The sequence below is a fragment of the Lissotriton helveticus genome, chromosome 9, assembly GCF_964261635.1.
Source record: "Lissotriton helveticus chromosome 9, aLisHel1.1, whole genome shotgun sequence".
NCBI lineage: Eukaryota > Metazoa > Chordata > Amphibia > Caudata > Salamandridae > Lissotriton > Lissotriton helveticus.
Window position 1 is genome coordinate 996,573,497 of NC_136070.1, and position 25,798 is coordinate 996,599,294.

At 46.9% G+C, this 25,798-nt stretch overlaps 1 protein-coding gene across 1 annotated transcript in view; it reads left to right on the top strand.

Moving 5' to 3' along the window:
• Nucleotides 1–25,798, top strand: part of CACNA2D2 (calcium voltage-gated channel auxiliary subunit alpha2delta 2) — a 1,696,410-nt gene that overhangs the window by 1,577,955 nt on the left and 92,657 nt on the right. The window contains exons 32-33 of the mRNA XM_078661304.1: nucleotides 1,271–1,342; nucleotides 23,812–23,964. Of these exons, the coding sequence (XP_078517430.1) occupies nucleotides 1,271–1,342; nucleotides 23,812–23,964 (225 nt within the window). The remainder of the gene's footprint in view (nucleotides 1–1,270; nucleotides 1,343–23,811; nucleotides 23,965–25,798) is intronic.

A 25,798-nucleotide genomic window follows, 5' to 3' on the forward strand; every position in this document is an offset into this window, starting at 1 on the left:
AAAAAGCAATGGGTGTTGCGGCGGAACGCCCACCCTTTCAGACTAAATGCTGCGTGTTAGGGAGCCTTATTCACAAGGCGGTGTTAAGCCACTTTACGTGCTTAATGCCGCCTTGTAAATAAGGTGGAGGGTTTATCGCCACAGCAACGTCATAAAAAGTGATGTTCCTGTGGTGATAAACTCTTGTAAATATGGACCCTGGTTTTGTTGTCCTACAGTAAATTACCTACACCATTTTCACAAATGGAATTATTTTCTTCATAAAACCTTTTTGAGTGCTATTTGCATTTCTCCACTTTGCTTCTGGTCTCCATGGGAATAGAAATTCATTGTGATTATGCTTGTAAAAGAAGGCATTAGATACACTTTTCTAATTATGTAATCACGTGGATGAAGTTTCTTGTAGCACAATACGTCTGCGGCAATCCCTCCAAGTTTGTATTTATCAAATAATAAGTGTATTTCTCTAGCAATGCTCACCTTGCCAAATCTCAACAAACAATCCTCGCCAATGGCGTTGAGGTTTACATTTATAAAAACTGGGGACTATTTCCTGAATCTTTCACTATGCCCATAGACTGACAGACTCACCTGTTCCAACCATTTCTTCCGGTCCACAAACATGGGCAAAAGAGAATGTACCTCTTTCATACTGGACATTCGGCCAATATGTTTGCCACTCAGCTGTGAAGCTTCTGGAGTATGGAAGAACAGGTGTCTTGGGTAGATGGAAGACTGTTCTGACTGCCGAGTTTATTAAGACTTGTTCGGGAAGTGCTAGCCAATAAGGCATTAGCTCAGTTTATTTTCGAGACAATTGTTGCTGTTGGAACTGTACTTAAAGTGGGGTATCTGCTGCACCGCATGTTAAATGACCCCGAGACGATATCACCAGGAATTAAAATATATTGTAGGGTGTGAAAATTTAGTCATTTATTCTATATTTGGTCTGTTCATCAACCATGTTCTCCGTGCACTTGTTTGATATGTTTCTAGTCTACAGGCGATATTTTTTATTAAGCTATTTTGAGTAAACTATTATTGTTCCAGAACATAAAAATTGTAAAAATTTGAGATTTGTTAATAAGATCTGGTTGTCAAATGAGATGGGTTTATAGACTCAGTTCTATCAAAAAGGTTCACCCCAATATCACTTAATGATAAAAAAAAAATGCTTTTAGAGTAATGTGGTCGGCACACTCTCTTACACTGCCACACTCCATCTCTCTCAATCTCTGTCACTCTCACGGTTTGTGATTATCTTTTGCAGGATCTTCTCTGTTTCCTCATCGATGATGGTGGTTTCCTGGTGCTGTCCAACCAGCTTCGACACTGGAATATGGTAATTTACAGGAAGGCACAGGGTGGGAGTTTGGCTGGCCAAATGTGGAAGAGTGGTGCAAAGGGGAGTGTCCTCTCTACTTACTAGATTGCACTAGGATGAGGGAATGATGTCATGATGATGATCCAAAAGGTTGAAACTCTACAAAGTGCACCATAGAAATCCAAAGGTACTTGGCTGCAGGATCTGCAGCACTGTAAGAGATGCATCTGTAGGTTTATTTGTGTCTCTTGAACACTCTTAGTCTACGTTTATTTTTCCTGCACCTGATACTTGTGTGGGATTTTGACTCGACCACAACTCTTTCTTCTGTATTGTCTGCAATACAGTTGTTCAAGTCATTAGAAGAGGAGAGAAAGGCCTCTTCATTTCATACTATTATCAGAGTCCCTGTACCTAGGGCACTCACATTCTGTGTTCCTTCTGAACCTTCTGGGCGAGAAGGAAGAGTTAACAATTACAGCCCTAGAAGAGATGTGTGTTTTCTTCAAAACCCCTAGTGATGGCTTAGTGTGCTAAATGGTCCATTCTGACATCTTCTGTGATGTCAGAAGATAAGGGTTCGGGTAAGGCTAACATAGGGGTCGATTCCGATCCGCTAAAAAGTGCTCCGAATCGTCGTACGGAGCGTTTTTTTTTCCAATTCGGAATCGACCCCTTAGTGTCCATACTTTCGAATTTATTGAAGTGAATGCCATTAAATGAAGTTATAGTAACATCTGTTATTTAAAGTTCTTGGAAAAGACAGAAGTGGGGTGTGAAGTGCTGCATAAAACATGTTTATATTAATATAATATCATCCTCTAAATGATTGTGTCTGGACTTTCTAGGAGTTATCATTGCCTTCTAACTTTTCAACTTTTTCTCATATGTAGCTGAAACCCAGGTCAGCTCTGACTGAAATATGCTATTGCTCCAGGGCAGTCCAATTCGAGAAACAACTATATAAGATTGTGTATTATTTTCTCAAAAAATTAGAATCTGGATTCAAGTGCTGCAAATGTCAGTACACTCCTAGCCACTTCTTAACATAGGGGACCCAAGCAAGCCGTGTAAAAAGTGTGAAACCGCAGATTATAATTTTCTCCTTGTGTAAATGCCATTGCCAAAGAAGATACCTTTCACGACAGGATGCTTAAAGAAGTACTTATGACCAGTGCTGGAAAGGTGGGGTATCCGCAGGGTACTTTATCTGGCAGCTATTAGTAAGTGAGATCCCAGTGCATTTTGCCAACATTAGGACATATTCAAGGATCCCCTCGCTTTGCATGCTTTGTGTTCAGAGTAGCAACCTAGAGAGGTCACATGAAGAAAGTCTGTTATTTTCAGTTACAGCTATCCCTAAAACAAATGCCTTGCCTAAAAGTCATTTTTTAAGCTTTAGCCTGCCTGGGAGACTGCTGAAGCCTAAAACCTTGATTCAATGCCACAAAAACAAAAGCAGTAACACATTCAGCTATGTAAATAAAATACAAATCTGTCACCAGCATGGCTCACGCTGTAGTTTGCAGCAGGAGCATCAATCTTCTATGTCAAATCTTTGATTGGACTGCACACAGATCTCTCCAGCCTTAACCATCAGATGCATCTTACTGCTATTATACCCTGGAACCTCATAGATACATAAGGATCTCTTCAGTAGGTGCCTTACTTAAACTAGCCATGTGTCCTTTTGGCAGTTTCATTTGTCCTTTGGCAATTTCTTTGGGGGCCCAGTTTTTAAGAATTAATGTATAAGTTGATTGTAAGTCTACGCCCCTGGTGACTCCACCCCCTTTCTGGCAGGGCTTGACTTGCAATTTGGATAGCATTCTGTTATATTCTTTTCCCTTTTTAGCACTTCTTGTGATCCCAGACTTATGTCAATGGGTAAAAATCATCAGAACCCTGGTGCTATTGAAACTGAAGTACCCCCAGATTGATTATACTGAGCTACCTATGGAGGAGCGGCTGATGCTGCTCAGGATTCAGAAGGAAATGTACTGTATTTCCTGGGTTTTCCTGATTTTTAAGGACTTTGAGCATCAAACACCCTCACCAAAGTCTTTCTCCCCCCACCACATGAACAAAGAATTAAGTTCAAGCTGTGGTGCAATTTGCACAAAGCCTGGGAGGGAACATATTCTGTCTGTAGCCCTAGTGCCACCTTGCAACACATCCAGAAAACTCCAGTTTATAACTTCTTGGCAGCAGCCTCGCCAAATACAGACTGACCAAACATGGAGGAAGACCATTCAGAGTGTAATTGTATTTCCTCTGGAATTCACTGGAGGCTAGCCCAAGCACTGTATTCCTCACAGCCCCAAAACTTTTTAGCAAAGAGCGGAGGCTTCAGTACTCAGGCAAGCTAGGACGTGGCGATCAGTGGTGCTGCAGGTACAGTTGTAGCAGTGCCCTGAGAAATGATGGGGCCAACTGAACCCCCTTGACTGCTATATTTTACGGGACGCTAACCAGACGAGCCGGGGCATGGACCAAAGCCCCAAGGCTCCATCAATTAATCAATCACAAGAATTTGTATAGCGCGCTACTCACCCGTAAGGGTCTCAAGGCGCTGAGGGGGGGGGGGGGGGGGGGGTTGATATTGCTCGAACAGCCAGGTCTTGAGTTGTTTCCTGAAGGAGAGGTGATCCAGGGTCAGCCGTAGGTGAGTTGGAAGGGAGTTCCATGTCTTGGCTGCCAGGTAGGAGAAGGATCTTCCTCCAACGGTGGACTTCCAAATTCGTGGGACGGAGGCGAGGGCGAGGCTGGCGGATCGGAGCTGGCGGGTGGGTGTGTCGAAAGAGAGGCGGCTGTTGAGGTACTTCGGGCCAATGTCGTGGAGAGCCTTGTGTGCGTGGGTGAGGAGTCTGAACGTGATCCTCTTGTTGACGGGGAACCAGTGCAGGTCTTTCAGGTGGGCAGAGATGTGGCTGCGGTGAGGGATGTCCAGGATGAGTCGTGCTGAGGCGTTCTGAATGCACTGGAGTCTTTTCTGGAGTTTGGCTGTGGTTCCAGCATAGAGGGTGTTCCCGTAGTCCAGACGGCTGGTGACGAGGGCCTGGGTGACCGTCTTCCTGGTTTCTGTGGGGATCCATCGGAAGATCTTTCGGAGCATGCGCAGGGTGTTGAAGCAGGATGATGAGACTGCGTTCACTTGCTTGGTCATCGTGAGGGAGGAGTCCAGGATGAAGCCCAGGTTGCGTGCGTGGTCTGTTGGTTTGGGTGCGCTGCCCAGGGCAGGGGGCCACCAGGAGTCATCCCACGCGGAGGGAGATGGTCCGAGGATGAGGACTTCCGTCTTGTCTGAGTTCAGTTTCAGACGGCTGATCTTCATCCATTCTGCGATGTCTCTCATTCCTTCCTGGAGGTTGGCTTTGGCGGTGGTGGGGTCGTTGGTGAGGGAGAGGATCAGCTGGGTGTCATCGGCGTAGGAGATGATGTTGAGGTTGTGTCGGCGGGCGATGCCTGCGAGAGGGCTCATGTAGACGTTGAAGAGGGTTGGGCTGAGTGAGGATCCTTGCGAGACGCCGCAGATGACTTCGGTGGCCGCGGATCGGAACGGGGGAGGTGGACTCTCTGGGTTCTTCCGGCGAGGAATGAGATGATCCACTCCAGGGCCGCTCCTTGGATTCCTGTGTTGCTGAGGCGCTGTATCAGGGTGCGGTGGCAGACGATGTCGAAGGCTGCTGAGAGGTCCAGGAGGATGAGGGCAGCCGTTTCCCCGTTGTCGAGCAGGGACCTGATGTCGTCGGTGGCTGCGATGAGGGCGGTCTCGGTGCTGTGGTTTGCTCAGAAGCCGGACTGTGAGGGGTCGAGGGATCCGTTGGTCTCGAGGAAGGCGGAGAGTTGTCTGTTGACGGTCTTCTCAATGACTTTGGCTGGAAAGGGGAGGAGCGAGATGGGGCGGAAGTTCTTCAGGTCTGTGGGGTCCGCGGTGGGTTTCTTGAGGAGGGCGCTCAGCTCGGCATGTTTCCAGCTCTCTGGGTAGGTGGCGGATGCGAAGGAGCTGTTGATGATGTTCCGGAGTTGGGGTGCGATGATGGAGTCGGCTTTGTTGAAGATGTGGTGTGGGCAGGGGTCGGTGGGGGAGCCGGAGTGGATGGTGTTCATCACGTGGGTGGTGTTGACAGGGGTCCAGGTGCAGAGGGTGGTGGTTGGGGGCGCTGTTTCGGCGGTAGGGTGCGTGGTTTGTGCGTCGAAGCTGTTGTGAATGTCGGCGACCTTGCGATGGAAGAACGAGGCGAGAGCGTCGCAGAGGTCTTGCGAGGGAGTGATGTCAGTGTCGCAGGCGCTGGGATTGGAGAGCTCTTTGACGATGCTGAAGAGCTCCTTGTTGTTGTGGGTGTTGTTGTCCAGTCTTTCTTTGAATGCAGTCTTCTTGGTGGTGGGGATCAGCTGATGGTGTTTGCAGGTGGCGTTCTTGAGGGCTGTCATGTTTTCTGTTGTCTGGTCGTGGTGCCAGGCTTTCTCAAGGGTGCGGCAGGTTTTCTTGGAGTTTTTGAGGTCGGTGGTAAACCACAAGGCTTTCCTGCTGCCGGGTCTGCTGGGAGGGTTCTTCAGTGGTGCGAGTTCATCGGAGCAGTTGGTGAGCCACAGTGTGAGGTTGCGGGCTGCTTCGTCGGGGTCCGTCGTGTTGATGGGCGGGTTCTGGCTGAGGGTGGTGGTGAGCTGGTCGGCGGTGATCTTGCTCAAGCTTCTGTGGGGAACTTGTTGCGGGTGGTGGTGGGTCGTGGTTCTCCTGAAGTTGAAGTGGACGCAGCTGTGGTCTGTCCAGTGTAGTCCGGTGGAGTGGCTGAAGGAGATGTGCTTGCTGGAAGAGAAGACGGGGTCAAGCGTGTGGCCGGCGTAGTGGGTGGGGGTGTTCACCAGTTGCTTGAGTCCGAGGTTGGCGAGGTTGTCCAGCAAGGCGGCGGTGTTGCAGTCCTTGTTGTTCTCCAGGTGGAAGTTGAGGTCCCCTAGGAGGATGTAGTCTGAGGAGGTGAGGGCGTGCGGGCTGACGAAGTCTGCGATGGCTTCGCTGAATTGTGTGCGTGGTCCCGGGGGTCTGTAGATGAGAGTGCCTCTGAGGGTGGTCTTGGTGTCGGTGTGGATCTGGAAGTGAAGGTGTTCGGCGGCGTTGAGGGTGTCGTCGGAGTTGGTCGTGATGCGGATGGTGTTTCTGTGGACGATGGCGATGCCTCCTCCGGTTTGGCTGACGCAGTCCCTCCGGGTGATCTTGTAGCCTTCCGGGATGGCTATGGCGATGTCGGGGGCTGAAGAGGCGTTCATCCAGGTTTCCGTGAGGAAGGCGACGTCTGGTGAGGTTGTGTCGAGGAGGTTCCAGAGTTCCACGGAGTGCCTGTAGACGGAGCGGGTGTTGAGCAGGATGTACTTGAGGTGGTTGTTGCTGGTGCTCGGCTTGGCGGGTGCGGTGCCGGTTCGGAGGCAGGTGAAGTGGCAGGCTTGGCAGGTGAAGGGTCCGTGTCTGCGCCTCGGGGTGGCTTGGTAGCAGGTGGCGTTTTGGCCGGTGTTGAGTCGTGGAGGGTGGCTGCGTCGTAGGTCCGTCGGGTGCGCTGGCATCGTTGAGGACCAGGGGTCCTGGCGCTGGGCGCGGTCCAGGCGCGGACGGGCGCAGACGGGCTTGCCTTTGGCACGCCTTTGGCGCACAATCGGCGCGCCCGCTGTGCGTGAACGCTGCGCGTACGCGCGGGCTCCATTTAAGGCGAAGTGAGAGGGAGTAGCAGCTGGGAAGCGGGAGCGGGGCGGCCAATGTGGGAACAGAAAGGAAAAGGGGGCGGGGCCGCGAGGGAGCAGCAGCGGGAAGAGGGGAGCGGAGGGGGGGTCTCACCAGGGGTACAGTAACAAAAGAAGCGCTACAAAACCTAATTGCAGAAGATAAGCACTAATACAGTAAATACAATACAATAACTAAGGCACAGAAGGGCAAAAACGAGCAAAACGGGCGAAAAAGAGCGAGCAGCAGCGAGGGGGCACCAAGGTTAGGGACGGACCTGTGGCGCTGGGGCAGAGACGCACCTACAGCTAGTGGGCCGTGCGGCGTGGGGGTGTCCTGGGGTCAGGTCACACTCGCCTATGCCGCGCAGGCTCCATTTAAGGCCAAGTGGGAGGGAGGAGCAGCTGGCAGGCGAGAGCGGGGCGGACAATGGGGGAACAGAAAGGAAAAGGGGGCGGGGCTGCGAGGGAGCAGCGGCGGGAGGCGGGGAGCGGAGGGGGGTCACACCAGGGGTACAGTAACAAAAGAAGCGCTACAAAACCTAATTACAGAAGAAAAGCACTAATACAGTAAATACAATACAATAACGAAGGCACAGAAGGGCAAAAATGGGCAAAACGGGCGAAAAAGAGCAAGCAGCAGTGAGGGGGCACCGAGGTCATGGACGGACCTGTGGTGCTGGGGCAGAGCCGCGCCTACAGCTGGTGTGCCGTGCGGCGTGGGGGTGTCCTGGGGTCCATCACTTCTGCCGTACAACTCTTCCCACGCCTGGAGGCGCATAAAGGCCATCTCAAGGCAACGCTGCGCGGGTCGCTAACCAGACGAGCCGGGGCACAACCACAGCTCCCAGGCTCCACTGCTTCTGCCGCATCACTCTTCCCGCGCCTCGAAGCCCGCTGTGCGGGACACACGCAGGACGTGCCCGGGCAGAGCCCAAGCCAAGGGCGGGCCTGTCCGCGCTCCTCATAGCCCGGAAGAGGCAGGGCCGGGCCACCCCCTGGAAACTTTACACCAAAGGACTGAGCCCTGACATCCACGCTAATAAAGGTACTGTTTTTAGCCCACGCATCCTCGAAATAATATGAGAATTCCTCCTAAAGGCTATCTGTTGGTTAGCTTCTTCTCTCCTCTTTTGCTAACTTGATCTGTAATGGGGAAGCAGAAAGTTTCTGAGGGAGGCCTAGGAGAAGCCCACAAGAAGAAAGTGAAAAAGAAAGTTCAGATCCTAAATAAGGTCGCTGAGGCTGGTGTACTGGAGCATATTATCTGAATGTGAGGAACTCCTTGACCCACCCCCAATGATTACTCATTAAACCTTAATAATCCACAGGTATCCAGAAGCCCCACACATCTAGGGTGCATACCATCCATGTTCAAAAGGGTAGCTAGCAAGAATCACCATCAGAAGCCCCAAGTGCACCACCTAAGAGTCCCACAAGTGGGTTCAACACAGTGCCAGTGTTCCTGGCTGATTTGGCTGATAACCCCCATAGTAACAGATCTTCCTCACTCCTAGACTACTCTGGTCCACTGGACACTCCTATCAGATCAGGGAGTCAGGCGCACAGGAAGGGTGAAGAGGCTAGCACATATAACACAAGAATTATCTAATCATCGGTGCATACAGCTTGAAATTCAAATTGTATGGATATCAATAGCAGTGCCAGGCATCCAAAGTATACTAACGTCTTGCCTACCAAGGAACCCTCCCACAGATCACTTACATTGCAGATAACAGACCTGGTGCAGGAAATCAGAGCTCTTAAAGTAACTGTCAGCAGCCTCTCTGACTCCTTAAGCATGGTACTCTTAGATGTGCAACAAGTGGAAAAGCTTCTGGGAGATCACACAGCTAATGCTCATGGGACAGAACACCAGGACAATCTACAAGAAGGTGCAGGAAAATGCTACAAAAAATGGGATGAAAATACATGGGAAGATCTTAAACTTGCATGCACCAGGAATAATCTTCACTATTTCTGAAACCTGCTAAAATGGGCCAGAGGTGGACACTCACTTCCCCCACAATACTACATAGCACCAGACTCCTGGGCTAAACACTTTGCTACACAATACAGCAATAATGATGAAAAGGATAGCGAGCCCTTCCCCACCCACTTTTACTTAACTGACAAGGTTTTTGACCTAGCTGATGTAAGAACTGCCTTTAGCGACATTGCGGGGGCAGAGCCCCAGGCATCTACAACATCCGTGCCAATGTCTTCTTATACGACAAGGTCAAATGGAGCAGGTATATAATGTTACTTGCAAATGCCATTGCCCATGGTGCCCCCATCCGGGATTCCTGTAGGGGGGTGGAGATCATTCCAGTATACAAAAAGGGAGACAGGTCTTTGCAGGAAATTATAGGCCAATAAGCCTAATTGATTCCATCCAAAAGGTGGTAGCCCGCCTTGTCTTGGCAAAGGTACAAGAGTGAATAGATGTGAACGATATTTTAAGCCCACTCCAGGCAGGCTTTCGAGTTCATATTAGCACTATAGATCATGTCATCCAATCTATTTTAATATATTTGTGGACTGTAGTCGTGTGCATGGACAGTATATATGCTGCCTTTGTCGATCTTAAGTCAGCTTTCGACCTGGTTGCACGTAATAAACTTTGGGTGGTGCTACAGGAGCTGGGAATGCGTACAGACTTGCTTTCTCTTATTGTTTGTCTTCATGAGAACAACTTTGCACAGATTTGTTGGAGCTCCAAGGGGAATGTAACAGATCCCTTTTCTATGGAAAAGGAAGCACCACACGGGTGTGTAATGGCCCCCACACTATTCTCCCTTTTATCAATGGAGTTGTTAATTTTCTAACCACTGTTCTCACTAATGTTCTGATTTTAGAAAGGTAAAAAGATCCCAATTTTAATGTTTGCCAGCTACATGCTTATTATTTCAAAAGTTACGCTTCAAAGATTTTTGTTCTCTACGAGGGCTAAAAATCAATGCAGCAAGAACTAAGTTTATGACTTTTAAACAACACAGAACATTCAGGAGTAGAATAATTTTGGATGGGGCATCCCTTGAACAGGTAGGCACATTCAGCTACTTAAGACTCACTATGGAGAAAAAAATGAGGTGGAGGCCCACATTGATACTATGACACTGAAACATCGCCAATTAGCCCGTGCCCTAAACAACAAATTTAAAACATCTCTGACAATGCCGGTCAACCCGATGTTGCAGAATTATGATTCAAAAGTAGTGATCTTGGTCCTATATGGGCCAGAAGTATGGGGCTTTGATAAAATAACGCAGCTTTCCACTGCAGAAAACCGGTTCCTCCGAATGATCACCAGCCTACCACAAAGCACTCCTGTGCTACCCTTGCTGAATGACCTAGGCAGGAAAGCACTGGTATACTTAGCTAGACTACGCCCTATCTTATATTGGCGCAGAATCTGGTGCACCCCGGAATTGGCCACTTTTGCTGATGGTCTCAGGGATGTTATTGAGGCGGACCACTTCCGCAAAATTAGCTGGCTACGTGATATCAAAGGGGTCCTGGTTAGCATGGGATTGCCAAACCTGTGGGAAACTCCATCTAGCACCCATGTTTCCATCAAGAGAAATAATGAAGGAAAAAGACTGGTAATTGGTTGGACGAAAGACCATCAGAACAAGTGACTGTACAATGCTGACTGGGAGATTTTTTACATTTTAATCCTGGCCAAGTCTTCAACCTTACTGGGACGCAAGTCTAAAACCCTTTGATTGCAAATTGTACTTCCAATATTGAGTGGGTTCCCTTCCATTAAAGTCCTTCCCTGCTAAATGGGCCTCATCAGGTGACAACAATTGCCCCATTTGCAAAGGCCAGGAAGAAACCCACCCCCATGTGCTGTTTGTCTGCCCCGCTTACGATGGGCCCCGTAAGGTATGGTTTGCACAGACCTGCAAGAACCTGGGCACCAGACAAAGTAGCATCGCCCTGAGAATTTATTGTACTGATCCATCACCCTGCTTCGCAATCCCGGTAGCTAAATTCATGAGATGGATGTGGTCTATAAGATCACAACTTCTGATTGAAAATCATTGAACTTGGAACTATGCCTTCCCTTGGATGTAATACCAGTATCCTGCTCCTGAGCCCTGGCTTTGTCCAAAGACTCAATAATGTTTTTATTTTTCTGTACTTACCCCTGCTGCTGCTTTTATGTCATGAATTTGCCTTTTTATGTACCAGGGTGACCTGACTTCTACATTTATTTGCAAATCTTTTAAAATATTTTAATTGATCGTTTTATATTTTATACTTCATTTTATGTAACAATGCTTTTATGGCATGCATTGTTGAAATAAAGCTAGTCGAATTGCTATATTTTATTCTCCATACAGCAGTTAGGAAGCCATTTTACGTGATTGCACTAGAGCCTATGACACCTTTGCTGTGTTTACTGCAGGCAAGTGTTGGATAGAGTCATACACAGTGCCACCAAACAGTTACAGAGTCCTCTCGTGGTCCCAGGCACCCTACAACTTCTGGACTTGGATATAACTTATGCCCTGAGCTGAGTAAATTCCTGGGCCAAATCTGAAGACTATTTCACTGATGAAATGGGCAGGCACTAGTGCTGATGCAAGAAACTTTGGGCCCCTATCATAAAATAATAAGCATTAGCAAAGCTAATAGGTTTGGCAGCATCTGACAGCCTTTTGGAAATTGTTATTTTGTTTTGTCACAGCTTTTGCAAAACTTTATTGTTTGGAAAGCTGCCGGGCAGTTGTCAGTCTAATTAAACAAATTGACTAAAAAAGCAAACATTACCATAGTAATTCCTGCCACTGAAGGGAACTATTTTGTGTGTAGATGTGCTCCTTGTGAAAAGGCAGCATGCTGTAACTCATAGTGAAGTCAGCCAATTGCTCAAGTGGGTTGACATGTTGGCCCTTTATGCATGCTCGACTACGTTGGAGAAAAATGTTAATGACACAACCACAAAAAATGGATGAATTGTGATGGAAACCCCCTATAAGTAATTCAGTCATATATATAATATTGGTAAAATCAAATGTTCTTGGCTAACACAGACACACAAATGTAAATTTGTGTGCCATTGACTGCCAGCCTCATGCCTTTGAGAAAGAAGGTAAGAAAGAAGCAAAGAAAGACTGTAAGACATAAAGAAGGAAAGAAAGAAAAGGAAGGAAGATAGAAAATGAAAAAAGGAAAGCAATTAAGGAAAGGAATGCATAAATGAAAGAAGGAAAGGTAGAGAGGAGGAATGAAAGCAAGGAAGAAAAAATTGAATTAAAGCAGGAAAGAAATATAAAAGAGAAAAAAGAAAGAAAGCAAGAAAGAAGGTAAGAGAAAAGGAAGAACAGAGGGAATAAAAGCAAGAAAGAAGAATGAAAGCAAGAAAGAAGGAAATAAGAAATAAATAAAAGCAAGAAAGAAGGAAAAATGAATGAAATCAAGAAAAAGGAAAGAAAGAATGCAAGAGAGAAAGCAAGAAAGAAGGTAAGAGAAAAGGAAGAACAGAGGGAATAAAAGCAAGAAAGAAGAATGAAAGCAAGAAAGAAGGAAATAAGAAATAAATAAAAGCAAGAAAGAAGGAAAAATGAATGAAATCAAGAAAAAGGAAAGAAAGAATGCAAGAGAGAAAGAAAACAAGAAAGAAGGAATCAAAGAATGAAGAAAAATGAAAGAAAAAGTTAATAAAAAAGGAAAGAAGAAATAAAAAATGAAAAGGATAAAAAAAGGAATGAAAAAGGAATGGAAAAGGAAAGCAAGAAAGAAGAAAAAGAAGGAATAAATCAATGAAAAAAACAAACCAGAAGGAATACAAAAGAAATGAAGAATGAATGAAAGGAAAGGAAAAAAGAAATTAATGAAAGAATGAAAGATGGAAAGATAGAGAGAAGGAATGAAAGCAAGAATAAAAAATGGAATTAAGCAGGAAAGAAATATAAAAGAGAAATACGAAAGAAGAAAGAAGAAAGAAAGCAAGAAAAAAGGTAAGAGAAAAGGAAGAAGAGAGGGAATAAAAGCAAGAAAGAAGAATGAAAGCAAGAAAGAAGGAAATAAGAAGTAAGAAATAAAAGCAAGAAAGAAGGAAAACGGAATTAAATCAAGAAAAAAGGAAAGGCAGAATGCAAGAGAGAAAGAATACAAGAACGAAGAAATAAAAGAATGAAGAAAAAGTTAAAAAAAGGAAAGAAGAAATGAAAGAATGAAAAGGATGACAAAGTAATGAAAAATGAATGGAAAAGGAAAGCAAGAAAGAAGAAATAAATCAATGAAACAAAAAAGGACAGAAGGAATACAAAAATAAATGAAGAATGAATGAAAGGAAAAAGGGAAAGGAATAAAAGAAAAAGAAAGAAAGAAAAGGAATTAAAGAAAAGACTAAAACAATGAAGGAAAAAGAGAAAGAAAGAAGAAAGCAGGAACAAAGATGAAATGAAAGAAAGAAGGAAGGCAAGAAAAAAGAAAGAAACAAGTGAAGAAACGCAAGAAAGAAAGGAGGAAAGAACTATGTGAAGAAATACAGAAGGCAAGGGAGAAGGAAGACTAGAAATAAGATAAGAAAGAATGAAAGATAGAAATACAGAAAGAAGGAAGGAATAAAATAGGATAGAAAGACAGAAAAAATGAATGAAACCAAGAAAGAAGGAAAGAAGAATGCAAGCAGGAAAAAAGGATTTAAAGAGAGAATGAATAAGAAATAAAAGAAAGAAGAACGAAAATAAGAAAAAGAAGGAAAGAAATCAAGAAAAAGAGGTAACAGAATAAAGGAAAGAAGGAATGAAAGCAAGAAAGAAGGAAAATGGAATGAATGCAGGAAAGAGGGGAGAGAATGAAAGCAAGGAAGAAGGAATGAAAGAAAAAGAAATCAATAAAGAAGGAATTGATAAAACCCCGACCTTCACCTCGTGCATGCTCACCCACACCTCCGCACACTACTAAAGGTATGATAACATGGATATATTAGTTCCTGTAGACACCGGGAGACAGAGCCCCCACCCTCCCTTCCCTGTTCTCCCCCAGTTTAACCCAATAGTTAATTGTTTGCAAGACTGGGTTGGCAGGCTGTTACACCATCCGTTGATGAGGAACATACATCCACAATGATAAGCAGGCTGATATCAGTCATCACACACTACAGGGACGAATTAATTTCTACCCATGAGCGGCAAGCCATATCCGCACAGCCGATAGTCTCATTAGTGTGATAAGACCGGCATGCAGCCTCCCCAAACGACCATCCACCACCACGGGGTTATTTAGTTCTTCCCTAGTAAACCTCTGGAATATGCGTGGACATGTCCTAACTAGCAAAGGCAAACCGAAATGTTACGATTTTTGTTGAAGTATACTTACATGCTGCATATTCACATGGCATCGTTGATTATTTTTTTTCATGTACTGATGTGTTGAGTCTCAGAACCATCAAAATTGTAAAAAACCCCAAAAAAAAGATTCAAACAAAAAAAAAGGAATTGATAAAAAAAGTTAAGCAAGAAAGAAGAAATGGGATGAAAGAGAAAGAAAATCACAAAAAAGAAAAAAGAAACAAAAGAATAAAAAGCGGAAAGGAAGGAGGAATGACACAATGATTAAAAAAAGGAATGCAAGAAAGAAGGAATGAAAGAAAATGGAAGGAAGGAATGAATGGAAAAAAGACAAAAGAAAGAAAGAAAGAGGTAAGAAGGAATTAAATAAAAACAGAAGTCTTGAAAGAAAAAAGAACTTATGAAAGAAAAATTATAGGTTGAAAGAAGGAAATGAAAAAGAAGAAAGAAAGAAATGAAGTCTTACAAGCGCTGTCAGTTAGATATGATAAACAATTGCTTTCTTCCTGGGCAATATTTAATAAAGAACCATTTGGAAAATTGAGCCCAGAATAAATGTGTTCTGAAGAATTGTGTGCTTATGAATTCCAATGTATTATATTGAAGCTTTCAACAATTTAATGCACAACAATATCAAATGGACACAATCTATTATGCTGTAAAATGCCAGCAGTCAGATAAAGTTCACTCCAAAAGGAAATTTCAACAGGATTGGCCAGAGATTGGCACTTATAAGGTGTGGGATATGGCCTGTTCCATCATCTGGCTCACTGGTATAAAGTGTTGTGCTGTCACATCGGACTATAAACACAAAGGGAACATCAAAGTAATAAACTAGAAGGAAAAAAATAGAAACATACTTGCTTGTGTTTGGATATGCTCCTTGTAGAAGAACAACATACAATTACTAAAAGTGAAGTTATAAAGTGGCTAAAGTGGGCTGACACCCTTCCCCATGCTGTATGCTATAGTGTATTGTACATATATTTTTGTTTTTAAAACAATCAATCAATCAATCAATCAGTGGCACTTATAGAGCGCGCTACATACCCGTAGGGTCTCAAGGCGCTGGGGGGGGGGGGGGTGGGGGGTGCCGCTACTGCTCGAACAGCCAGGTCTTCAGCTTCTTCCTGAAGGAGAGGTGGTCTTGGGTCAGGCGCAGGTCGGTCGGGAGGGAGTTCCAGGTCTTGGCGGCCAGGTAGGAGAAGGACCTTCCTCCTGTCGTCGCTCTTCGGATGCGGGGGACGGCGGCGAGGGCGTGGTTGGCTGATCGGAGGTGGCGTTTCGGAGCGTAGAAGTTGACTCGACTGTTGAGGTAGCTCGGGCCTTGGTCGTGTAGGGCTTTGTGTGCGTGGGTGAGGAGGCGGAAGGTGATTCTTTTGTTGACGGGGAGCCAGTGAAGGTCTCTCAGATGTCCGGAGATGTGGCTGGTTCGTGGGATGTCGAGGATGAGTCTGGCTGAGGCGTTCTGGATCCGCTGGAGTCTCTTCTGGAGCTTGGCGGTTGTACCGGCGTAGAGGGCGTTGCCGTAGTCCAGTCGGCTGGTGACGAGGGCCTGGGTGACGGTCTTCCTTGTCTCGGTGGGGATCCACCAGAAGATCTTCCGTAGCATGCGTAGGATGTTGAAGCACGACGAGGAGACGTTGTTGACTTGCCTGGTCATGGAGAGGGAGGAGTCCAGGATGAAGCCCAGGTTTCGTGCATGGTCTGTCGGTTTGGGTGCGGTGCCCAGGGCGGGAGGCCACCAGGAGTCGTCCCAGGCGGAGGGTGAGGAGCCCAGGATGAGGACCTCCGTCTTGTCCGAGTTCAGCTTCAGGCGGCTGGTCGTCATCCACTCGGCTACCTCTTTCATCCCTTCGTGCAGGTTGGCTCTGGCGGCGGCGGGGTCGTGGGTCAGGGAGAGGATCAGCTGGGTGTCGTCGGCGTAGGAGATTATGCTGAGGTTGTGTTTGCGTACGATGGCCGCGAGGGGGCTCATGTAGACGTTGAAGAGGGTGGGGCTCAGAGATGATCCTTGGGGGACGCCGCAGATGACGTCGGAGGCCTCTGACTTGTACGGTGGTAGGCGGACTCTCTGTGTTCTTCCGTCGAGGAAGGAGATGATCCATTCCAGCGCCTTGTCCTGGATTCCGATGTTGCCGAGGCGTCGTACTAGGGTGCGGTGGCAGACTGTGTCGAATGCTGCGGAGAGGTCTAGGAGGATGAGGGCCGCTGTTTCTCCATTGTCCATCAGGGCTCGGATGTCATCGGTGGCGGCGATGAGGGCGGTCTCGGTGCTGTGGTTGGCTCGGAAGCCGGACTGTGAGGGGTCGAGGGATCCGTTCGTCTCGAGGAAGGCGGCCATCTGTTTGTTGACGGTCTTCTCGATGACTTTGGCTGGAAACGGGAGGAGCGAGATGGGGCGGTAATTCTTGAGGTCGGTGGGGTCCGCTGTTGGTTTCTTGAGTAGAGCGCTGAGTTCGGCGTGTTTCCAGCTCTCCGGGAAGATGGTGGTGTCGAAGGATGAGTTGATGATGTCTCGCAGGTGGGGTGCGATGACGGCGTCGGCCTTGTTGAAGACGTGGTGAGGGCAGGGGTCGGTCGGTGAACCGGAGTGGATGGAGTTCACCGTGCGGATGGTGTCTTCGGTGCTGATCGGGGTCCAGGCGTGGAGGGTGGTGGTGGGGGGTGGTTGATCGGTCATGGTGTGCGTTGGTTGGTTGTTGAAGCTGTTGTGTATGTCCGCGATCTTGTTGTGGAAGTATGACGCGAGGGAGTTGCAGAGGTCTTGCGATGGGGTGATGTCGTTGTTTCCTGCGCTGGGGTTGGAGAGCTCTTTCACGATGCTGAAGAGTTCCTTGCAGTTGTGTGCGTTGTTGTCCAGCCGGTCCTTGAATGCTGTTTTCTTGGCGGCGCGGATCAGCTGGTGGTGTTTCCGGGTGGCAATTTTGAAGGAGGTCCTGTTGTCCGGTGTTGGTTCCCTTTTCCAGACTTTCTCGAGGGCTCGGCAGTTCTTCTTGGAGGTCTTGAGTTCATCGGTGAACCATGGGGCCTTCTTGCTGCCGGGTCTGCTAGGCGGGGTCCTCAGTGGCGCGAGTTCGTCCGCGCAGTTGCTGATCCACGTCGTGAGGTTGTCGGCGGCCTGGCTGGGGTTCGCTGAGCTGGCAGGAGGGTGCTGGCTCAGGGAGGTGGCGAGCTGGTGTGCTGTGATCTTGTTCCAGCTTCTGCGGGCCGCCTGTTGCTGGTGGTGGTGAGTCGTCGTTCTCTTGAAGGTGAAGTGGACGCAGCTGTGGTCCGTCCATTGAAGCTCAGTGGCGTGGCTGAAGTCGATGTCTGTGCTGGACGAGAAGACAGCGTCGAGTGTGTGTCCGGCGAGATGGGTGGGGGTGGACACCAGTTGCTTGAGTCCCAGGTTGGCGAGGTTGTTGAGCAGGGTGCTGGTGTTGCGGTCGTTGTTGTTCTCCAGGTGGAAGTTGAGATCCCCCAGGAGGATGTAGTCGGCGGAGGGGAGGGCGTGCGGGCTGACGAAGTCGGCGATGTCCTCGCTGAATTGTGTGCGTGGTCCAGGGGGTCGGTAGATCAGGGTGCCTCTGAGGGTGGTGTTCGGGTTGGTGTGGATCTGGAAATGCAGGTGTTCGGCGCTGGTCAGGGTGTTGTCGGTGCTGGTTGTGAGGCGGATGGTGCTCCTGTGGACGATGCCGATGCCTCCTCCCATCTGGTTGGCGTTTCGGTCCCTCCGGACGATCTTGTAGCCCTCTGGGATAGCGATGGCGATGTCAGGAGCTGAGGAGGTGTTCATCCAGGTCTCCGTGAGGAAGGCAACGTCAGGGGCTGTGGCGTCTAGGAGGTTCCAGAGTTCGATGGCGTGTCTGTGGACGGAGCGGGTGTTGAGCAGGATGCACTTGAGGTGGGTGCTGCTGGAGTTCGACTTGGCGGGTGTTGGTGCGAGGCAGGTCCGGGTGCAGGAGAACTTGCAGGCGTGGCAGCTGAAGGGTCCCTGGGTGCGTCGTGGTGTGGCTTGGTGGCACTCTGGGCGTCGGCCGTTGTTGAGTGCGCTGAGGGTGGCGGCTGAGTACGTCCTGCGGGTCGGTCGGGATCGTCGAGGACCAGGGGTCCTGGCGCTGGTCGCGATCCGGTCACGGACGGGCGCAGACGGGCTTACCTTTGGCGCGCCTTCGGTGCACAATCGGCGCGCCCGCTGCGCGTTCGCACGGTCGCCATTTAAGGCCAAGTGCGCGGGTGGGCGGAGCAGCTGGGAGGCGGGAGCGGGGAGGGTTACAGAAGAGAAGAAAGGGGCGGGGACAAGCGGCGGTGGCGGGAAGGGAGGGCGGAGGGCGGCGGACAACAAGGAAGGAGAGGCAGAAACACGGGCAAAAGGTGGTTAAAGAAAACAGGCACAAATCTGCGACAACCAAGGGAAATAAGGGGAAAAATAAGAAGTTACACGGAGTAAACTAAACAGGCACAACAATTTGACAAAACAAGGGAAAAAGGAGATACACGATGTTTTGGAAAAAACAGGCACAAATGCTCGACAAAACAATCCCCGCAGCGGAGGCAGCCGGCAACCGGCAAAACGAGGCAGCAGCGAGGCAGGGGGCAGGCAGGGGCACACACAGCAGCTGGTGGCCGTGCGGCGCGGGGGTGTCCCACAAGTGGGTCACACTCACCTGCGTCGCACGGTCGCCATTTAAGGCCAAGTGCGCGGGTGGGCGGAGCAGCTGGGAGGCGGGAGCGGGGAGGGTTACAGAAGAGAAGAAAGGGGCGGGGACAAGCGGCGGTGGCGGGAAGGGAGGGCGGAGGGCGGCGGACAACAAGGAAGGAGAGGCAGAAACACGGGCAAAAGGTGGTTAAAGAAAACAGGCACAAATCTGCGACAACCAAGGGAAATAAGGGGAAAAATAAGAAGTTACACGGAGTAAACTAAACAGGCACAACAATTTGACAAAACAAGGGAAAAAGGAGATACACGATGTTTTGGAAAAAACAGGCACAAATGCTCGACAAAACAATCCCCGCAGCGGAGGCAGCCGGCAACCGGCAAAACGAGGCAGCAGCGAGGCAGGGGGCAGGCAGGGGCACACACAGCAGCTGGTGGCCGTGCGGCGCGGGGGTGTCCCACAATTGGGTGTTGGATAACACTAAACAAAAGGGTGTTGGATAACACTAAACCTTAAAATAAATCTTGCTTTTAGATTCACATCGAAATTTGAAAATGATTAACCAGTTTTTGCACATCCACACAGAATTTTAGGAGTAGTTCTGGCAAGCTGTGGAGGTGTATGCCTTCCAAGAGTATCCACAATTTCAATACTTTGGATATGTTTAAGTATACATGGTGCACAATTATCTACATGTTAGGCCTAGCAAAAGTGCATTTTGGCCAGATGCTTTAGGGTACATTTACAGTTGGCCTGACTGACCCCATAAGTCCATAGTAGGCAATAGGGCAAGGGGGATTAATCTACCTATAAGCCCCTTGTATATAATTGGGAATGGGGGTTTAGAAACCTCACAAATTGTATGCACTTTGAATGTGTGCACTACTGAGTGTCTGTCTGTCATTTTTAATGCAGCCTTGCCTTGCAGACTGCTTTTAAAGTAAATTCTTACAATTGTCATGACCTATCATATAAGTCCCTAGTAGATAACAGGGCATGGGGATTAAAACTACCTATGAGACCCTTGTATATAATAGGGCATTAAAGTGTAGATGTTTAGATGCCAGCAGCCTTTGTTGCACCTGCACGTGTGACTGCTGAGTGCCTGATGCCAGTTTAAAAGCAAAGCTGATCAGCATCACTCTTTTTGAATGTAAATTATGTCCAAACTAGGCCTCGTGGTAAATTTCGTTCCGCTCGTGGAATTTGGGTAATTTCACGTTCCGCGGAGAACGTGGAATTGCCAGAAATTCTGCGATCTGCAGAATTTTTGACTTTTTTGCTCTTTCAAAATGCGTGTTTGCGAGATAATTCCCCCGAGCACGCAAACAGCGTTCGTGAACAGGAAAAAAGCATCGCAAACAGGAGGAACAAGCAATTCCACGTATTTGCGGAACTGTGCATGCTCGCTGAGATTTTTTACCGTTTTGCGGAGCTTTGCGTAGCGCGACTACACAAATTATGCCCACCCCTAGTCCAAACTTGACTTTTTGTTGTATGGGCACTTTAAAAGTTATAGTCTACCTTCTTTTTACATATTACATACCCCTAGGTGTCCCAGGGTTGGGCGGTCATGTAACTCTAAGCATGCTCCTTATAAAAGATGTTTTATAAACCCCATTGTAGATACCTGGCCCTTAGGCTAACATTGTAATATTTTATGCATGCATAGTTATTCCTAGGAAGGGAATCAAAATATAGTTCAAAGACTTAAAAGAATGGTATTGATAAAAGCAACAGATTGATATTGTTGAATGTATCATAATTTATACATAAATGAAGTTATAAGACTTTCTTTTCTGTAATCCAGAATCCAGCCTTCCAGCAGTCTTCCCTGGTTGGTAAGTGCTAACGGGCTTGGCCAGGTTGCCTTGATTAGGTGATAAGTAGCCGTCCAGGGGAGAGGCTATCTGCTGGAGAGGGTTCTACAGCTACACAGGAATGCCAAGGCAGGGGGGAGGGGGTCATAAATCATGAAGCTTCAAAGGAGGATAGGACAGGCAGGGAATGCCAGGTCAATTTACCTCCATCCCTGCCAGGTGATAGGCTTAAGGAAGGAATTTGCAGATGTGAGGAGGGGAACCTCATGGAAATTAACCACACTGGGAGTTGTTTAAGATAGTTCTTACTGCTCTGCTGAAATTTCAGCCATCTTGGATTTTGCAAGAATGGTGCTTTCTGGGACAAGAATATGCCAGACTTTAGAGGAAGTGGTTATGTGACTGGGTGGCACCCTTCTTCCTATTGGTAAAGATGCCCAGAAGCTGAGATTAAATATGTGAGGGACACATAGCCTCTCAGTTCTGATGCCTGCAACTATGAGGAAAAAAGGACTGTCCTGCTGGATTCTGAATTTGCATTTAAAGGCCCTGTACTTAGAATAATTGTACCTGCTGCACAATTTTATACTACAGCCCTTGGGACTGTCCCCTGCTTCAAGAAGGATTAAGGAGTGGACTCCCTGCAGCTACAGGTTATTAGAGCCCCCTACCTCATCTCCACTAAGATTTCCCAGCCATGAGTGCTTCCAATGGACTTTTGGAGATTTGGCCAGATGCATTTTGGAAATTGTGATACCAACCTTCCAAGGACTATCTAGGAGATTCCAGACCCTTGGACTTGTGTTTTGGAAACTTTGAACCCAGAAGGAGACTTTCATGAAGCACATACTAAATACTCAATTGGGAGAGTCAAGCCGGCCTCTTTTGACCACGACCTGGCCTGGACTGCGAGTTTGTCCTGCTGATAAGCTTCAGAACTCTGACTTCCAGGATTTGACCGGGAGGTCCCTAAAAAGCAAGCCGGCAAACCCTCTCCAAATCTGAACTGGTGAACAACAGCGAGGGCCCTTGGAAGGAAAAAGCTCCAGAAATGTTTCTAAGTGGGAAGTAAACATTTTAATTGGGCTTTATGTTAAGACCTGAACCACATTACTGGGTATGTTTTTCAGCATTCAGTGTAGGCTACATACTATTGCTTTACAAACAAGCAATGGCAGAGCCAATCGGTCTAGACTATTGCAACACCGCAGCCCCTCAAGTCATTATCACTTGTCACTCTGGCGTCAGAAGCAACAGTTTCACATCTTTCACAAGGCTACAATACCTCTAGTAGTTAAGGACATGTAGGCAAGCTTCGATAAGGTGTCTGCATTCTAATGATATAAGTATGAATTCTGCTTTTGTAAAGTTTTTATTAAGAGTAAGAGCAAAATTGGAAGATTATAATTAGGAATACTTTTGCACAGTATGAAACCTTGTTTACACTTTTGGTATATTTTTATTGTAACTGGTTCAGAATTTGATGCTGCATTTCCTTATCCTGTTTTAGTGGTGTTATATTACAGTATATATTATATGTATAATGTCGCATTGTAAGATTTTAAGTAATCAAACAATAAAGAATTATTATTATTAGTAGTTACTAAATATCCCTCCAGGGTCAGATCCAACTGCTGGAAGCCTTCACATAGTAGCAGTAAATTGTTACTGTATATTTTTTTTTAGTTATATGCAACTCAATCAGTAGCCCTTCTCAAAGCTGAGTGCATGTTTTTTTTAACATATACATTTGCACACGCTTGTGTTTTATTTTAATAATTTTTGCTTGTTTTCTGTATGAAAAGTAAATCTTTCAAAGCTGGTTTATGATAATGAATAAATATTGCAGGTTTCAATAAATGTATTCATTTTTATTTAAGTAAATGATGACACCCTACTTTACATAGGTACTAGCAGTCATTGGTAAATACAAATGCCTTCAAATATTTAACATTGGGGACTATTTTTATGTTTAATGTATATAATATATGTACATAAGCAAAACGCTGTCACATAGTGTGTGAGATTTTTTAGTCATCCTTTACTGATACATGTTCTAGGAGCATCTGCTTTTCAGTAACTCCAGCTACTATAATGGCATAATAAAAAATTACCTTGCTACCTATAAGCACTTCTTCTCACATTGCCCTCCTACAGCCTACCATTCAAAAAGTGCATACCGAGCTCTACAGCAATGGAGCAGTTTACAATTATTTGGAAACACAAATAATCCGTTTTGACAAAGCCAGTAGGTCTTGCTTTTCTAAATAGGTTTAGTGTGTTCAGCATAATATGTTTTATGCAAAGTTGTGCAAGACTGCTGTGGGAAATAAAATTGAGCACCTCTATTGAGTGGGATTGTTTTTTGTCGTAAGAGGGTTACTGTACCACCTCAACAGGATCGGTGTTGAACTAGCCTGCCACCTGCCGAAGGGGTTGTACTTGGCACATTGCAGAGCCTTAATGGAATGGACCTCAGGATACCACTTGCAAACAATTTCAAGCAACATGGTTGGGGCCTAGTAGCCCCTGTCTGGCCTGTATTGCCTGTAAGGAGGCCGACAACACTAAAGTGGGCAAGAATGACTGCAGTAACTCCTATATTGCCATTTCGCTCCTGAGAGTTTCTTGTAGAGCAAAAGGCACACACTAATTTTCTGGTTTTAATGTAATGTAAGATGAACCTAAATGATTTATATGTGGCCTTTTGCTTGTTCAAGGTAGCTCAGTGCTTGAAGGATAAAAGGCATGTGCAACTTAAATCTATGGAGGCCAGATTAATGCTAGCTTTTCAGGATATTGACGAATTGTAAATAAAATTAATATAGTTAGAGCAAATTTACATTGTCAGTGGTTATCCTGAAAATCTGGTATTGATCCATCCAACTTAAACCCACTCTGGAGACCAATGTTTTAAATTATTCTTCTATCAGTTGTCCACCCTCCCCTTGCTCCTTGTTTCCCCTGTTGCCTTTCTGACACCATTTTCACTGATTCTGTTCCAGGTGGGATGGTTCTTCAGCGAGATCGATGCTAACCTCATGCTTACACTTTACAATTACTCGTTCTTCATTCGCAAGGAATCGTATGACTATCAGTCAGTGTGCGCTCCAAGAACAGAGATTAACACCGGTGCTGCTGGCAGAGGTGTCTTTGTGGTAAGTGAAAGTGATTGTGATTGCAATGATAAAGGACAGATTAGAATGCACTCTAAAGTCTGAGGTGAGAAACATTCATGTGACATATGGAGAGGTCTTTGCAGTTTTTGTTTTTACTTGACTCCTTATAGAATAGTTTGTGTGGGGAAGATTAACGTCCTGGGTGTCCACTCTTGTGAGAGGCTGGCCTGCTATATGCTGTCCACTAGTTAAAGTGGATACCCTGCGCCAGTCGAGACAACCCTTATGGTGATTTAAGAGGACCCAGACAACCTTAGAAAGCTAGCCAAGTAGCAGCTGTGGAGAACAATCTTCAGGCTAAGTCTTGAAGGAGTGTAAAGCACCTTGTTTTACCAGAATGCAATCTTATAGTATAGGTTAAATGAAATAGAACCACAAAGGTATTTATAAAAATATGTATTTATTATAAAATACTCTCTAGTATGTTTCAGTATCTCCTACATGGAGATAGACTCAAGCACACAATACTTAAGCAAAGAAATGAAAGTAAATAGCACTAATACACAGTGGGCCCCAGGGGGGACTAAACCATATACTAAGAAAGTGATATAAGAACCACGACTTGAGTCAGGACGATGTCGAGAGGATATAGATTCACTGGGACCCCAAGGACCCACCCAGGGTGAGTAGATAGAGACCCCACAAAGGATGGGTGCAGTGTGGGAACACGGCCGCGTGCTCCCTACAACTCTATGGGAAAGTCACAATCTGAGTTTTAGAGATTAAGGATCCTTCCCAGTGGACTACAAAGAAATTCAGTGCAAGACAGAAGGTTGTAGAGCCACCTCACCCGTCAATACCGAAGTACCCAAGTTACCTAACCAGGTGAAGCAGGGTGCATAGGTCTGACTTCGAAGGATAGCAGCTGCTGGAAGGGAATAGAAGGTCTGTTGGAATCCAAATGAGGATTCTTGTCGAGGAGTAACTGAACCAAGGGATTCTGACCTCAAACTTGGTGAGAGGGTAGATCGGACCTCGAGGGACATAGGAACCTACCTTCTGTGTTGCTGAGCCTTTCTGAGTCCGTAGGAGCTTGGGATCAGCAGACCATCAGCAGAGTTGAGGTGCTTGTGAATGCAGGGGAGTGACTCCTTCCCTCCAAGGGAGATTATCTTCAGTTGTCTTTGATCCTCCACAGGTCCTGCTCGGATCCTGTATGGTACACAGGCACAAACAATGCAGCAGACTGAGAGGGAGACAAAGTCAGGCCCAAACGAAGTCCAGCAAAATCCAGAGTGCTCAGAAGGTCGAAGTACATTGGCTTCTGTTCTGAATCTTGTCCACGACGAATCTAAAGTCCTACAGCCATGTAAGCCCTTAATTACCCACGGGAGAGGGTTGGACAGATTATGGGGGACCCTCCCAGGGAGGGTCTGGACAGGGGGGAGGTTACTCCCATGTCCTTTGTCCAGTTTTGCACCAGAGCGGAAGCCAACAGCTCCCAGGACTGGTTTGAACTGGACTATGCATAGGGACACCGAATCTGCCCCTCATGCAGACTTTCAGTCGCTGGCAAACGCACCCACCCAGCCCTAATACACTAAATCCTGTGTGGGAGGTGGTCACCCCTACCTGTGACAGGATGCCTATTGTTCTGCCTTCCCCTGCTCGAGCTTGGCGCAGCAGGATGGCAGAAATGTGTTCCTGGCCGGCAGCAACCATGTTGTGCTGTCTGGCGTTAGAAGGCTGGTACCGGGAACACCACGGACCCCACGAAGCTCGCTTCTGAGGGGTGGAATCATACCTCCCACACTGGTTACCCGTGTGGGGGTATGATTCCAACATGTTTGACACAAACACAATAGGGTTTGTT